This window comes from Conger conger, chromosome 9, assembly GCF_963514075.1.
Source record: "Conger conger chromosome 9, fConCon1.1, whole genome shotgun sequence".
NCBI lineage: Eukaryota > Metazoa > Chordata > Actinopteri > Anguilliformes > Congridae > Conger > Conger conger.
The window spans coordinates 25,575,604-25,592,803 of record NC_083768.1 but is presented as its reverse complement, the minus strand read 5'-3'; the positions used below and the strand labels follow the sequence as shown (position 1 = coordinate 25,592,803).

Here is a 17,200-nt window from a genome sequence, read left to right as displayed (position 1 = left end):
CCATTCCATTTCAGGCAATCAGATATATAATGGGCCAGTTACATTGTGTTTTGTGTGAAACATAATAATGGAAGTATATAATGGACGAGATTGATTATACAATCATTTCAACATACTGTATTATAATTTAAATAAGAAACGAAACAAAATGTTTAAAATGTACCACATAAATATAAAATACTGAAATCACTTGCTGTTGTATGCAACCAGTCTCTGTGCTGTGTGTAATCATATTTTAAATGATTATTGAAACAGAAAATATCATGCACAAATGTATCAGATAAACTATGTCACCAAGCCATTTATCAATAATGGGCTTTCTATCTAATGCAGAAATGATTCTTCAGATCTCATGATCTGAGATTGCTTTGTGAATCTGACAACCTTTTTTCAGATTTTGACCTACCCCTTGTACTGTGCTTTTCCAATGAGGATGCCTGCAGGTTTTAGTGTGTGATACAAATGTAAATCCACTGACTGACACGTCTGATAAAATAACAAAAGGGGGGCATTTGTGACATGTTTGCTAAACTGTGACTCCTCAGACCAGTTCAGATAAAAATAATGTTTATCTTTCTTCTTTAATGGAAGTAGCCACACATTATCATCATAATGGTACTCATTGGTGGATTATCGGCGGTGAGTGGGGAAGAGAGGGCTGTATTTTTAGACAGAAACAGACCCTTGCGGGGAAGAGGGAGCTGAACCCACAGAAAGGAACCGGGAGGAAGAGGTTTGTGTCCCACGGTGACAGACTCTGTGTGTGGGACGGGTAATTACTAACATTCTCACACAGGGCCGAGACTGTCGGGTGTGCCCTTTGCTTGTTGCTAGACAAAGCTCACAAGTTCCATTGGTTGGACTGTACCACTGACTTCAAAAAACACCCTGAATAGACTTTGCAATACACAATGTAATACAAACAAATTGTGTTTCTTAGTTTTTAAATGAAGTCCATTACAAGTGAAAGTGTTTTCACCTTTTTAGCATGAAAAAAAAGTATTTTCATTGCTTTGTCACAAATATAAACACGTTCATGGTAAGAATGTTCTCTACTTCACTGCAAATGTAAGCAGGCGTGTCACTTCACCATGGATTGAGATTTGGTCTGTTTAGAGAGTGGAGTTTAATTAACTGGACTTCGACTGAGGCATTCTTAATTACTGCGCAGATCTAGAGCATGGTAATGCTGCAGGGCAACGGCGCTGAGCGCTAGCGGATGTGAGAATCATTATGATTATTATGATTATTATCATTATCAGCGATATTTGAAAAATATTATTCAACCTTCGAACATAAGTTTCAACTGGAGATTGTATGATAATTTATCTGAAGCAAATTCAAATTACTGAAAATTAAGCTCAGGGAAGGCATTTGCCTATATTCATTGCACCAAGTATGCAAAAAAAGATGCAAAATGATTTGGAAATTATATATACAGTCCCCTCCAAAAGTATTGGGACAGCTTTGTTTTTGCTATACACAGAAGACAATTGAATTTAAGGTCAAAAGATGTACATGAGATGACAGATTTGAATTTCAGGTTAAAAAAAAATGAAATCTACATTTGTTAAACAACTAACAAGTTACCTTTTTTATCAGTCCACCCAATTTTTAGGCAAGCAAAAAAAGATTTAAAAAAAGCATGTGACTGACAGGTGCTTCTTGTTGCCCAGATGTGTCCTTTTAGGTTGATTGGCCAAACAATAAATTGTTCAGAATGCCTACTCTTGGTTTTAGCCTTGGGTTTTGCCTGTGAAGACTGCACTTCTGTTACATTATTGGCATTTGGCAGACGCTCTTATCCAGAGCAATGTACAGTTGATTAGACTAAGTTGGAGACAATCCTCCCCTGGAGCAATACGGGGTTAAGGGCCTTGCTCAGGGGCCCAACGGCTGTGCGGATCTTATTGTGGCTACACCGGGATTAGAACCACCGACCTTGCGTGTCCCAGTCATTTACCTTAACCACTACGCTACAGGCCGCCCCTAAAAGAAAAGATAAACCAACAGGAAGACCAGAGACCTGTCTTTGAGAGACATTTTGAAGCTTATATAAGACACAAAATTGATCAGAGCCATTGCACAGGCATTGGAGATAGCTTGTACAACAACTTGCCCTGAAAAAGAAAGAAACCACTGGCATACTGAGCAACAGACATCAAACAGGTCAACCAAGGAAAACAACAGCAGTCGATAACAGATACATTGTGAGGAAAAACCCCAAAACATCAGTCAGTGACATCAGAAACAATCTCCACAGGGCAGGGGAGAAGGTATCTCAATCGAAGAATTCAAAGAAGACTTAGAGAGCAACAATATAGAGGCTATACCACAACATGTAAACCAGTCATCAGTAGTAAGAATCGGAAGGTGAGATTACAATTTGCAAAGAAGAGATGAGCCACAAAAGTTCTGGAAGAAAGTTGTTGAGACCAAGATTAACCTCTGCCAAAGTGATGGAAAGGCCAAAATGTGGTGAAAGAAGGGATCTGCTCATGATCCAAAATATTCAAGCTCATCTGTGAAGCATGGTGGAGAAAGTGTCATGGCTTGGGCTTGCATGGCTGCTTCTGGAGTGGGCCCACTAATCTTTATTGATGATGTAACTCATGATGGTAGCAGCAGGATGAATTCAGAAGTCAACAAAAACATTCTGTCTGCCAACTTACGGAGAAATACGTCCAAACTAATTGGGAGGAACAAGACAACATGCAGCAAAACAATGACCCAAAACTCTGCCAAGGCATCAAAGGACTTCATTGGGGAGAAAAAGGTTTTAGACTGGCCAAGCCTATCACCAGACCTAAATGAAGGGGAAATCCCCCAAAAAACAAATAACAACTGAAAGATTCTGCAGTAAAAGCCTGGAAAAGCATCACAAAAGATACTAAAGGTGCTAAGGTCTAAGTAGTTTAACACATCTAGGTGTAAATACCAGGAAATAAAAGCTTTGAACTTTTTTTAAAATCTCAACCACAAATGTATTCAATTTATCGCAAAAACAAAGGAATTGGCCTTGCAGTTCCAATGCTTTTGCAGGGGACTGTAATGTGATATATAATATAAAGCACTTGTGTAACTGTAAAACAGAGAAATTATAGTAGTTATGTTGGCAATATGATTCAGCTATTAAATATTAAAGAGTGAATGAAATTAATTGAGAAAGAGAAGTAAATTATATCATTATAGGCTTCTGAGAGTGGGAAACAGAAATAATGTAGGAAGGTAACAAATGCACTCAAAAGATTTTCGGTGTTTCTGAGTTTACCCCTAAACATTATTATCTTTTTGATGAACTGAGGAGCAGAGCCCCGATATTTCCCACGCACGCGCAAACACACTGTTTGTCGGTGTCCCTGCTGGAGGGGTCACTGGCATGGGCAGAGCCTGTCTGGATACTGCCTGTGAGCTTAAAATAATATTTTCTTTCACTAAACATGGCTATAAAGGAGGAAAGTAGTGGGGCTGGGCTTAGGTCTTCACCCCTATAAGGCGCACGACTGGACTCAAATACGGCTAAACACAAGACATTCGTTTACTACTTACCGCAATATCGTATCACACAATATTAGCGCGCCCTCTACCGTTGTATTTATGAAAAGAGAAAGTACTGCCACAATTCGGTGGATTTCGTAGAGATATTTTATTCGTTTAAGATATACCGATCTTTTGCATTTCCGTCTTAGATGATATGGATTCTGTGTATGAATTCCATTTCAATAATAAAAAAACAGATATCGCCAGCAATGATAAATTCGTGTTTTTTTTGCCGCACATTCTAATCTATTGTGGAAAAGACACTCAATGACTGTATGAGTGACTAACTTTTTGCAACAATTTTCTGCATCACTGTTTCTCATGCTAACGTCTCACTCGCCCAAGAAGCTTAAAACGGAAGTAGGGCTGGAGTGGGCTGTCTCAAACCAATAAAACATCTTTGGTTTTAGGGAAGGGGCCTTTATTGTTCATGTTTATAGCAACTAAGACATAATTCAAAGTATACTTCAATTACACAGGAAATGGGAAGACACCACTTAAGTATATTCACTCATGCGAAACTGGGCTAGTATGTCCGGACACTCTATCAAAACAAAACGGCCACGCGTACTTTTCCCGCAGAAATGACGTCACCGTACCCCTCCTCTTTTCTAGGACACACATACACGCACACACACAATGACGTTTAAAGCCAGCGCGCACAGTTGCAAGTAATGGGAGCCACTCCTTGTATTTTGAGGCTTGTTTTAGTTCGGGGCGGACATACACTTGGGGTCTCGGCACAAAGAGCAGAAACAGATAAGCTGCCCGGATGTCCCATTACTTGTCTTGTAATGGAAGTGTAGCTGGAGAAAGCGGAAGTGAGGTCAGAGAGGCAGGCAGTCTCCTCCATGTTATTATTGTTATTTTGACTGTGTGATGATACGGAGCAGAGATCCATCGGGTTCTCCCGCAACACTTTGCCTGCCTGGGATCACCCAATACGGCCGGGACTGCGACGTGAGGCGCGCTCAACACATTGGAGGGGCGTCTTCGATGTGTGTGCAGAGTTTTTCTTTGCAACACAGTTAATATCAACAATACGACGCTGTCACCACAGCCAATGCCAGTTCTAGACTTGTGCTACTTCTGCTAACCTAACGCCTGTCGCTGAAATGAACGGGATCACCAAGGGCAGATTTGAGGTAGGCTCCTGTGATTTAGCAGGCTTATGTAAGTAGTATGACATACATTGACAAAACGCTAGTGTAATCTGCGTGCGTGGGTGCGTGGGTTTTGTGTATGAGTGCGTGTCTGCGCCCTTGTATGTTTTGTATGTGTCTGTCTGTCTCTGTATGTGTATGGCTGTCTCTCCTGCCGTTTTAGGTCTGTGTGTGCGCATGTTGGGCCGTCTGGTTGTTCTATTTATGTAGCTAGTGCGACAATGCCTTTTGTTCGCTAATGATAATAAGAAGTCGCGTATTACTACAGTCATCTACAGTAACTGAACCAGCTGACAATGACAGCAGTATGCTACAATGTTTTCAGACCATGAGATGGGAGTTAAAATAGGTTGGACGGCTCGACAGCTTTCTCGCTACTTTTTCGTTCACGTTCAACATCATGTTATCTGGTCATTAGAGTTTATAATTATTAGAGTTTTATGTTTTGAATGTTGTTGATCTGTTGTCACTACTGCGTCAAGGCATACATTTCCATTATTCGATAGTCGTTTCTGTGATGGTAGCTCTACTCGAGTAGAGTCGATCGAGAAGGGGTTTGTCACTGTCACAAGCAACGAAATCGTCTTTGTGATTTCCAGTCTCCCTTTATTGAGAATCTGACGATGCGTTCGATGTGCGGGGAATAACGTCCTTGTCAGGATTAATGCCTTCCGCGTAACAAGCTTAGAAGACAACATGAACTATTTTCTCCTGCGCTGCTAGAACAGACTACATAATATGTAGTGGCTGTCCCGGCAACTAAATGGTTAAACGCGTTTTGTTTAGATGACTGCTTTTGCAATGACAGGAAACGACACTGCTCGACTAAATCGCTCCTGTTCTTGCAACCTGCGCTAGACACTCAAAATTGCTGCTCAGATTGCTGGACAATCCTGAAAAACACATTCAGGACTGGAAACATTGCATGTCCTCCCCCCTTCCTGAAAATAAAGGTGTTCCTCGGTGCATCTGTAGACCACGGATGGTTTAAACATATGCCACATTTAACCATGTAGATTCATGATTGCTCATCCTGCAAGGCAGAAATGGCAATAAAATAATATGATCTTAGACAATAGGTTCGACAAAATCAAATGTATATTGGTTGTATAATTGTAACAGCTTGGAAATATTATTATAATAGACAGTAGCTGTATCCTGTAGCAAGCACAATACAGAGGAAAAAGGTAGCTCTGAATTATGGGCGTGGTAACGCACAGGCAGGCATAACTTGAAAAACATGTGGCATGCGCACTTTGGGTCGGTAGTTAACTGAGCAGTAAATCAGATTGGCCGTGGTATATTGACAGATGCTCTGCGAAAACGTAATTGCAGTATTTGCCTCCAAACAGCGTTTAGCTACTCTCACCTATATCTGTCCTTTATACCTATACCAAGAAGCTCGGTTTCATAGCCCAGTGTCTGCAGAGTACAGCTAATTGTTTTACAAACCCTTACCCCATTAGACACGTTTTAATACCTGTTTACTAGTCGCGCTTAAGAACAAAGTTCCTCTTCCACTGCCATTAGCCTTGTGCGTAACCTGCTGATAATATTATGTGGACCATATTCAATATTATTCAGCTGATAATAATAGGGGGAGTGCAACATGGTATCCATACTTATTTCTTTTTCTTCATCTGCTGACGTGATCAAACGTGTCAAGCAGAATATAAATATTGTGTGAAGTGTTTTCTTGTGGAGGTTGGCTTTGGTACAGATTAAATGAAGCAGCCATTTGCAAATGACTGGTAGTGGTATTGGTCATTTCCAAATGGAATCAGATTGCAAGCTTCTAAAAGAAATGTAATGCACAAATTTTCATGCGATGGTGGTTACATAGGTGCAAGGACTCTTTCCAAGAAACATTTGCATGTGGCCTTATTTTTTCAGATTTGTAAAAAATCTACATTGGCACCTAAGGCATTGAAAAAGCATAAAAGCATTTGTGAAGCAATTGTCCTTACAGCATCCTTATTGAAGTGGAGGCAAAGACAGTTAAATGAGAGACCATCTTGCTCGACTTGCATCATAGGTGGCTCCAGCAGGAAAAGCAGGGAATTTGCACAGACAATACCGATCTCCATTGTGCAGTTTCTGTTTCAATAGTCCTGGTTCAGCCAATGAACAACCAAGCTGTAGCTCTTGTTCCTGTAGTCCTGCTGGAGCCAATCAGCATGGAATGTTAGGATGCATTGGAGGTCAGCTAAGGTGCATCTGAAGAAAAAAAGACCAAGCCCAATAAGATCATGCTTTCAATAATAATAACGATATGCTATATTCTATTCTAATAAAATGTTCTTGTTTCATCATGAATCTCTAAAATCATTATGCAACATATTATCTGAATAGTAGTTCGCTGTAAGCATACTGTGTGGGTGAGCAAAATAATTTAATCTGAGATTCATTAATTGCCCCACTGGAATCTGGAATTGGAAAATCCAAACAAGCAAGTCTTGTCGTTTGCACTTTATTCCAGTGAATAGCATAGCTCTGGTTCAAAGCAGTGAAATGGAGACTGCGTCTGTAACCATGCATTCATCCATGTTATTGTTTTCTGTGACGAGTGGGGGTATTAGCAATGCAAATAAATCTGGGCCAATGGCTGGTGTGCTGTTTGGGCTTCTCAGTTTCGATTAACTTAGTTCTTGGGTGTGTTGCGATACAAAATAATTTGCAGTGTAAGAAATTGGGGTCGTAACCTAAAGGATGCGAGTTTACTTCCCAGGTTGGGCACCTCTGTTGTACCCTTGAGCAACATAGAGTTCTCTGTGAACTCTAGAGACTGTTGTTTGTGAAAATCTCAGGAGATCAGCAGTTTATGAGACAAACTGTCTGGTACCAACAATCATGCAAAGTCACTGGGATCAAATTTTTTCCCCATTCTGACATTTGGTTGGAAAAACAGCTTAACCTCTTGATTATCCGCATGCTTTTATGCATTTAGTTGCTGCCACATGATTGGTGATTAAATATTTACAATAACAAGCTGGTGTAGAGGTGTACCTAATTAAGTGCTCACTGAGAGTATATCCAGCTCCGTAAATGGATCCTATGTAACATGAAAAAGTTACTCTGGATGAGAGTATTTGCTAAATGCCAGGAAGGTAATATAAGCCCTTTAATCTGAAATGGCATACAAGCCCCAATTGCGTGTATTGCTGTGGTTAGAGCACATGACTTTTGGCTCATGAGTTATGAAATTCAACCCTAGGTGAGACATATGACAAATATGACTGATGTAAATAGGAAATTTTATCCTGCAAGTAGTTGGGAATATTAATAATAATAATAATAATGTACAGAATGCGACAACTCAAAATCAACTGAATCACTATGTAGGTTTTCTATTTCAATCTGCATAGTAGGAACTGTGGTTTAAATTTATTTTACTGTAATTAACAGCTTCCTCATGACTGTTGCAGACAGTTGTCAGCAAAAAGTAAAATAAGTCATCTATCTGACACCCTTATGCAGTCTGGTGAAGCTCAGGGCATTTGGATATGTGTTTAGCCTTCACCTCAGTATGATTACAGCAGCATTTGGGTGAATTAAACTTGCGGTTCCACAGTGTGCTTTTAATTGGACTTCACTGATACTACTTCAGCAGCAATGAAGTATTGTATTTTGAGGCAAAGGCAAAAAAAAACGAAAGCTAGTCACTCATTAGGTGGGCAGGCCAGAGTGTGGGGGTGAGTCTAAAATTAATAGCCTAATGGGCCCCTATGGTGGCTCCATGAGAACGTAGAACTCAGGACAAGATTTTGTTTGGTTATGTTAAATGTAAATGTGATATAAATCCCATTTTAATAGACAGTGGAATTATACAATTGCTTGTTTCAGTTATGCCGTATTTGTAAATAGAGATTAGTGGAATACACCCATTATTTGAAATTCATGAGACCTAAACAATACAAATGGTATCATAAAGATGTCGGTTTCCTGCACTGAATTTGTACAGCGCAGGTAATTGTGCTTATTAATGTGTTGATACTTGCTTAGTGTGATGCTCACATTATTTGCTGAATTAATGTGTAATTTGCCATGTCAACATTTAAAGGAGAATTTTAACCATATTCATGTTTTATGGATTTCCCTTCACCTAAATTCTAGTAGCAATGCAATCGTATGTAGGCTACATACTGTATTTTTGCAGATATAATAATTTTTTGAGCTTTTTCTTTGCAACTTCTACCTCAGCTACTACTACTAATACTACACCTACCCCAACATTATGCAGTTATTTTGCCCATAACCATGCAAAAACTACGCATTGCTGGGAAAAATGAAACGGTGTTAAAAAGAAAAGCGGTGGATCAGCACCATGTGTAATTTTGAACCAAGCACTGGCAGTCATTGTGATGGAAATGGTTTAATGCATCCACGACCACTGTGTGCGCATGCCCCGGCTCTCCATACTACAGAAGAAGAACATACACTCAGTGAGCGTTTTATTAGGTATTTATTAGACCAATTTTTTTTTTGTGTTGTGTGTTCAGAGATGCTCTTCTGCACCTGTCACCTTCGACCAGTCTGGGCTCTCTCATTAACACCGTTTTTTGCCAGCAGAACTGCTACTCACTGGATGTTTATTGTTTTTCGCACCATTCTCTGCAAACTCTAGAGACTGTTGTTTGTGAAAATCCCAGGGGATCAGTATTTTCTGAGATGCTCAAACCACCCTGTCTGGCACCAACAATCATTCCACGGTCAAGGTCACTTAGATCACATTTTTTCCCCATTTTAACATTTGGTTTGAACAACAGCTAAACCTCTTGACCACACCTGAATGCTTTTTCGTTGCTGCCACATGTTTGGCTGATTAAATACTTGCGTTAATGAGCTGGTGTACAGGTCTACCTAATAAAGTGCTCACTGAATGCAGATTCAAATTCCAATGTCTATATTGAAGGGTAGTGATCACAACTTTCTTCTTTAAGCCCAGAACTTGTTGATGTGCTGCCTCAGGTGTGTTGTACCTCATGATTTTCTCAAGAAATATTTAGCAAGTTGGATTAGATTTTTGGGGTAGGCGATCCTTGAACGTACATTGTATTGGTAGCATCTGTTTGTAGTGATAATGGAATTTGCATACGTTTTACACTTATTCAAAGATGAAAATCTATGATATTAAGGTGGATAATTGTTTTCTTTGCCAATACACACAATGATAAGTTTACTAATAAACTTGATGGCTATCTACCTAGTTTCTTTTAACTATTGTTTACTGAAACCGGCTATACTTTGCTGAACAAAACTGAGATGGCAATACACATTGATGAGGGCAAGTTAATATATAGCCATCTAGCTAACAGATTTAACTGTGTGTGTCCATCCGTCAAATTGCAGTTGCTTACAGTTACCTCTTTGTTTATCTGTACAGTAATCTTTTACCACATACCTGCCAGTAATCAATATCCGAGTGCTATTTGGTGGCTGTGATTTTGGTCCACATCCAGGTCAAGCTATGCTCCTCTCTGATTGGTAATAGTGAGGCAGTTTGTGTGCAGCCACAGACCACAGACATCCACATGTAATTACATGCAAAGATTCGATATGTTGAATAGTCGGAGAGCCTCCAGACGTCTTGACAGGTGCTCAGGGGAATGAAACGGCCAGTGGGTTCTCAGACCTCACCAGTCATCAGTGCACGTCTTATCAGTGTGTGAGCCACTTAACTTTGAGAAATGACTGTTCATTGACTTGACGTGGGCTTTGTGCATCCTGCTCGGTCCCTGGGGGTAGGCCAGGGTATTGACTAGGTGGGCTGGTGGCAGCATGCAGCCTGCCATCGGCTTACTCTTGGCCTTTTGATTGTTTTCAGGATTTAAAAATCATTCAGATGCGTCAAAACTATTGACTGTGTTACAGTAGTGACAGTCCTGCATTTTAAGAATTTGTGTTTACAATCTTATTTGTTCACTGTTTTATTCCTTAAGTCAGGGGTGTCAAACTCCAGTCCTGGAGGGCCGCAGTGTCTGCTGGTTTTTGGTGTGTTTCAGCACGAGAGATACATTTCAAAGTCTTTCATTGGATAAAGAGTCCACGCACCTTGTTTTCAAGGCCTTAATTGGCTGCTGATTGAAAGGAAGCCACAAATACCAGCAGACACTGCGGCCCTCCAGGACTGGAGTTTGACACCCCTGATGTAAGTGGTAGGCCTGTATTCACCATTTTAAAAAACAAGGATCGTTCTTTTAAGGCACTGTGCTGGCTGGATCCCGTGGTCTGGTCTAGAGTCACATAGCGCCACGCTGGGTTGGGAGGGTTTTAGGCGGCTGGAATGCAGATGTATCGTCCTGCTCCAGCAATCCCTGCTGGCCGACCGCAGGCTTGTGCTTCTCTTGTTGAGGGGCATATGTGAGCCCCATTTGTCAATGGCGGAGTGAACAGAAGTGGGGGAAAATGTCTTCGGAGGAGAGCACATGCTTGCCTGCACTGGCAGCAGAGCTAGTGACGAACATCACAGTTTGAACGTGAGTGGGGGTTCCAAATTTGGAGAAAATGGGGAATAGCATGATACATTTTTAATGGAATTAATCCTACCATTGTACCACTGGGAATTATAAATAGTGAGGGGGCTGAAATCACATTTTGTTCCAGGCAGCATTCAAACCTTTTTTTCATTAAAACTCAGAAGATGGCAAAACCCCATGCTTCAAATAATTATGTGTCCTTTTCTTTAATGTGTAACAGCCAAATATATGCCAAAGGTTACTCCGGCACTATGGTACATCTTACGATTGAAATGGCAGGCTTTCAGAAGCTGAGCCTTCTTATTTCAGCTGTGAAATCAGCATAAGGCTGTGCACCTCCGTTTTTGGTCTAAACGGCTTTCCATTATTCAAAATCGGACACACCGACCCTGATGTATCCACTCAAATTTTCTAAACCTGCACCCTGCCAACAGCTAGGTTTGATTTCTGTCATGTTGCTATCCAATTTCTACCCTGCCAGGTAGAATTTTGTGTACTGGTGGCCCCCACCTTCAAAGGAAACCAAACTGTATGGGTCCGGTATTCCCGTGTAGCAGGTCACTGTAGCCGCTGCGTGTGGATTTTGGTCTGTAATCTGTGTGTGGTCTGTAATCTGTGTCACAACAGGCCATGTTCAGTCCCGCGCCACAGACCAGGCCTCTGCAGGTAACCTCTGCTCCCTGTTGGGGGCTGTTAAAAACACCACCTTCCGCAAGTTTCCAGTCCTGTCTTTTACGGTTCTCGCTCACATCGCCTGCAGGCGCGAGTCTGCAGTGCGTGATGTGGAAATATATATTTATATTTGTATCACTGGTATGTGTCTCTTTCAGAGAATGCCTGGTTCTGTGTATGTGTATGTACATGTACTGTACTGCGGAAAACATCTCCAAGGCCTAGGCTGATTTTTTTTAAAAATGTCTCTTGTATTTTTCATCATGGCATATTAGAACCAGTGCGGGTATGTTTATAGTGTCTGTGCTAAAACCAATCTGTCCATCATATTAAGAGAGGAATGCATTCATCCGTTCCATCCATCTTCTAAAACGCTTACGTCTAGTCAGTGTCACAGGGAGACATTGGGTGAAAGGCAATACACTGGTGGACAGGTCACCAATCCATCACAGGGCCCACACACCATTCACTCATATTAATATGCCAAAGCCATTAGCCTCTACACTTAACCTTACCCAGGTCTTTTGGCTGTTGGAGAACTGGAGTGAGATACAATGCTATACTTCTTTTATCATGCCACTAGATTTGCAGTGCAACACATATTGGGTGTTTCAGCTTTCATACATGTCGTTGCAATGCACATGCATTCAAAAGTTTTAATTTATTACATTTGCTATAATATGTATATTACATTTGTCATTTATACAATTATATAATTACATTATATCATTGTATTTTACAAATTTGTTACGAGTGAGATATTTAATGTGTCATATTGGTTTTATTTTCTCATTAATATATAATATACATTATAATAGTTGTAAATGTGATTTTTTTCCTCTTTTACTCTGTGTAGTGGGTTGCTCATTCACGTCTCTGAGGTGATTAGTCTCCTCTGCGACACAGATAGATTAATGTCTATCTGTGAGGTTGTTATTTACTCATATGTGAGTTGGCTGGGATAGTTTATGCATATCTGTCCATGTGGTTGGTTGTTTATTCGTGTCAGTTGATGAGGTTCTTTGTTTACTCATGTTGCTCTGTGAGGTTGTTAGATCTCTCAGTGAAGTAGTTAATTCCTTCATGTCAGTCTGAGGTGACCTGGGAGATGGCGCTGTACTTGTCTGGTGGACATTTTGCGTTTGTCAAAGTTGATGGAGCATTGAAGGAGAACGTCCTTGTATAGGTCACCTGAGGGACACTCAGCTGTCAATCAGCAAGCCAGCAGTGGTCACAGAGCCTCACTCTGTGGAATAATTCTGCTGTTAGAATCCAAAAGAAAACAAAAAAACTAAGAGCATGTGGGGCGGTGAAATGAATAATCTATAAACTTTTGAAGAGCATTTAAAGTCGTTTGCGCATCCTAAGAAGTTACAAGCAGACATTGTTGGGTGGCTCACCCTGTTAAGGCACTGTTCTTGTGCATGGATGGGCCTCGCTGAGTCTTCACTGCACCAGTGCTGAATGCGACTGGCTCTGCTTTAGCATCACCCAGGGGTGGGAGGGTGGACCCCTGCTGGTCGATTGGGAACCTGCAAGTCCACTGTTATACTGCACTTGAAATCTGTTCCTCTGTCTCGTGCCTGTTGGAGGCTGACATGCACTGCACGGCCTATAGCGTAGTGGTTAAGGTAAATGACTGGGACCCGCAAGGTCGGCGGTTCTAATCCCGGTGTAGCCACAATAAGATCCGCACAGCCGTTGGGCCCTTCAGCAAGGCCCTTAACCCTGCATCGCTCCAGGGGAGGATTGACTCCTGCTTAGTCTAATCAACTGTACGTCGCTCTGGATAAGAACGTCTGCCAAATGCCATTAAGGTAATGTAATGTAAGGTAATGTAAGGTGATGTAATGTATTGTAATGTATTGTAAGGTAATGTAATGCATGCTTCAGAGGAGATGACATGCTCGCCTGCTCTGTCCCCATGATCCGCAGTGGAGGCTGCGGCAGTTAGCACTGATGAATGTGATTGGCCATTCCATTGGCGAGAGAGAAGAAAAAATCAGGCCTCACTCTTTTGCACTAATTAATCACCACCAGATGCTGGTGTGTTCTGACTAGGAGGCCTCCGTCAGAACAGAAACGCAAGACGGCCTCGTGTGGCCTTTTTATTAACGCTGAAAAACAGTCAGCTTCCTTTGTCTTCGAGACGTTTCATTTACACAAGCCGATTTGTGCTCAGAAGACCGTGCCCTTTTGTTTAAGGATATCGCCCTGCGAGCAGAAAAACACAGAGGAAAGCTGAGAGTAGAGTAAGTGAGTTAACCCCAGACGAGGGCATTCACTGAGGTGGTAATACTCTGCTCCAGGCCATACGGGGTCTTCGGTGATGGTTGCTGCGACTGTCTAGACGCGGGGCGACGCTGGAGAGTAGGCGTGGCGTTACGGAGACGAGATCCCGTCTGTGGGAGCGCCGGCGCTCGACCTCGTCTGACTGCCGATGGCGGCGCGGTCTGACGGCTGCCTGGGCTGCGCAGTCGCCCCGCAGCGTCTGCCCTCGGATGCCCCTCTCTCCCGGGCACCGCCCACCCCAGGCTCTGATTGGAGGCCCGGCCTCGTTCAGTCTCGCAGAAGCAGCCAGTCAGGCTGCAGCGAGGTGGCAGTCGCAGGAGCTGTATTTAAGAGACAGACTCTCTCACGTCCCCCGTCTGCCGCTAACACAGACGCTCCCGCTGCTGTTCAGGCTGCGCTGCTTTAACTAACAGAACCAGAAAGGCTTAGCTCAGACCCAGTCTGTGACCGTACCGCGCAGAACCCAAAAAAGCATCATGGAGTAAACACGCTCATCGAGGAGCAGCTTCGCCTTTTAGCGCACGAGGCTATGTAACGTTAGCGCGTGGAGATCCCTGCTCAATTTCACGAATGCAGGCGCAGGCCGTTTGTGAGAGTGTTTCGTTCTCTCAGTTCAGTCTGCGGCTGAAGTGCTGGCGTCTGTGTCACTGAATGCAGTCCTGTGCAGTACCCTGGTCTCAGTGCGCTAATGTTCCCTGAACTGTAGCAGGGCCTTTGTTGCTTTATTGTCAGGGGTGAAACATGGCTTACAGGGAGAGGGGTGAAGGGGGTTTTATGGGTCCTGACCAGCACACCTGCCACACTTCCTCTGGGCCCCTCTGTGAGTTATGTGCTCATCAACCATCCAGTGTGATGATCAGCCTGCATCGCTCCAGTAAATATTTCCACTTCGATGTGCAAAAGGTCACAGAGAAAATGTGCGTTACACAGGGCCCCTGGATGAGGGCATTGGCTGAGCAAATAAATAATGTAAAGACTCTTGAGTTGATGTGTTTTTCTTCACCTCGCAACGTGTGTACCTTACAAGGCTGTGTGGAGCTATGAGGAAGTTAAACGCTTGAGACAGTTGGTGTCCTGCATGCTGTCTTGTCAGGGTATAGGTGCAGTTTGTGGAAAGGGGAGAGGGAGCAGTGTTGAACCCTGTTGGGTCAGGGTATCGGTGGAGGGGGGCAGTTAAACCCTGTTTGGTTGGGTTTATAGGTGATGGGGGGGGGGGCGCAGTATTGAACCCTATTGCTTTGGGGTTTAGGTGGATTGTTGAATTGCGGATGGATTTGAGCGAATAATTCTGGAGCCCACTTTTTCTTTTTTCACATGCTACATGCGCTTTTGTAACTCATTTGCCAAATAGGGCGGCACTGGTGGTGCAGTGGGTAGCACTGCCACCTCACAGCAAGGAGGTCCCTGGTTTGAATCCCCATCGGCTGGGGCCTCTCTGTGTGGAGTTTGCATGTTCTCCCCGTATTCGCGTGGGTTTCCTCCGCCTAATGTATGCTGGGATAGGCTCCAGCCCCCCTGCGACCCCCTGCGACCCTGTTAAGATAATGGATGGATGGATGGACATTTGCCAAATGACTAAACTGTAAACATACTTTATTTTTACTTTTTAGTACTGCTCACTGAATTTGACCTCTTCCATGATTACTTCTGTAATTCAGAGTCCCCTGTCTCTTAAAGCAGTGCAGTGTTTTTGTAGCACGGATGCCTTCAGTCTATATTTATGCTGAACCCATCCAAGCATTCATGCCCTTGGGAGTTTAATGGCATGCCACTTTACTCCCTTTGTCTTTGTCTTACATTATTTATTTGCTTATCAGACGGCCTTATCCAGGCCTGCTTGCATTGCTGAGATTTTTTACATATTAACCATTTATAGCTGGATTATGACTGAAGGAACTGAGGTTATTGCCCTTGCCTAGGAGTGCAGCTATAATGTCCATATGGCAAAATATGCTTAGCCAAGAGCCTTTGGGTTTTAGTTTTCTGTTAGTTTTTCTTGGTTTGGGCTATGGTTTAAAAAGGAAGCGGATCCATCTCAATGTGACGCTGGAATTGTTTCACCCCTTTAATATCGGCGTGGTGGATGAATGTTGTTCCTTGTGTAGGAGCTCTGTGAACCTTTGCCCAAAGAGAGAGAGGCCATTTGGTGTAATTAAGGTGCCTTTCCAGTCTGCTCATATCAGAAGAGCACATGGTGAAACTGGGCCAAATCAACTCTTAGTGATGAATAATGAGCTGGGTAAGAGCTCCAACAATTTACTTCTGTGTCCACTAAGCAGCGTTCGTTCCTTTGCTGACTAATTAAGGAAAGGAGATTAAATGAAAGAAGTCCATATCTGAACAGCATTTGTTCATTCATATTTCCCTTTGGTTCTCAGAACTTTCTGCTTTCTTGGTATGTTTGTATGAAGGAAAGCTGCCAGGCACTCTGTGTGCTTAAACAAATGCCTTTTTCATGTTGTCAGTCACTTGGTTACCAGTTTTGCAGTTTTGCATGTACCTATGGTGTTGCATAGTTGTGTCTATGGGAATGCATTACTGTCTCTTGCTGTGATAGTCTTTCAAGGCACTATGTTTAAAGGTACAACAGGTAATTTCTGACTCAAAACACCCTCAAACCACAACACTGCTTATCCCTCCCCCTTCTCTGTGAATGCGCTGCTGTTGAACCCCCCCCCCCCCATGCCTTTGGCTGTGGCAATTACAGCTATACAATGTTTTGGTACAGAGTGTCTGTCAACTGTATACTTTGAAGCCTGAATTTAAGGACCATAAACACAGGCAGAGGGTGAGTCAACATGTCAGTGAGCCTTTTTCAATGATAGGAAGGGATGGTCTTGTAACAATGTTTTAACTCAAAAATCTTACGTTTTGTAACTTTAAGCCAAGTAAACATATATAGGAATAGATACACCTTGCTGTTACTCTCTGCATTTACCATATTAGTGTGCGTGGCACATCCAGTAGGGTGTGAGGTCTTAAAGACTAAATCTGTTTTATCTGTAGCCGGCTTATCTTGTATCCTACTTTCCCCAGAAGAATAAAGTATTTAATTCT

At 42.4% G+C, this 17,200-nt stretch overlaps 1 protein-coding gene across 1 annotated transcript in view; it reads left to right on the top strand.

Moving 5' to 3' along the window:
* Positions 1 to 4,196: 4,196 nt before the first annotated feature.
* Positions 4,197 to 17,200, top strand: part of fbxl2 (F-box and leucine-rich repeat protein 2) — a 45,536-nt gene continuing 32,532 nt past the window's right edge. The window contains exon 1 of the mRNA XM_061254944.1: positions 4,197 to 4,685. Coding sequence (XP_061110928.1) covers positions 4,656 to 4,685 — 30 coding nt within the window. The 5' untranslated portion in view covers positions 4,197 to 4,655. The remainder of the gene's footprint in view (positions 4,686 to 17,200) is intronic.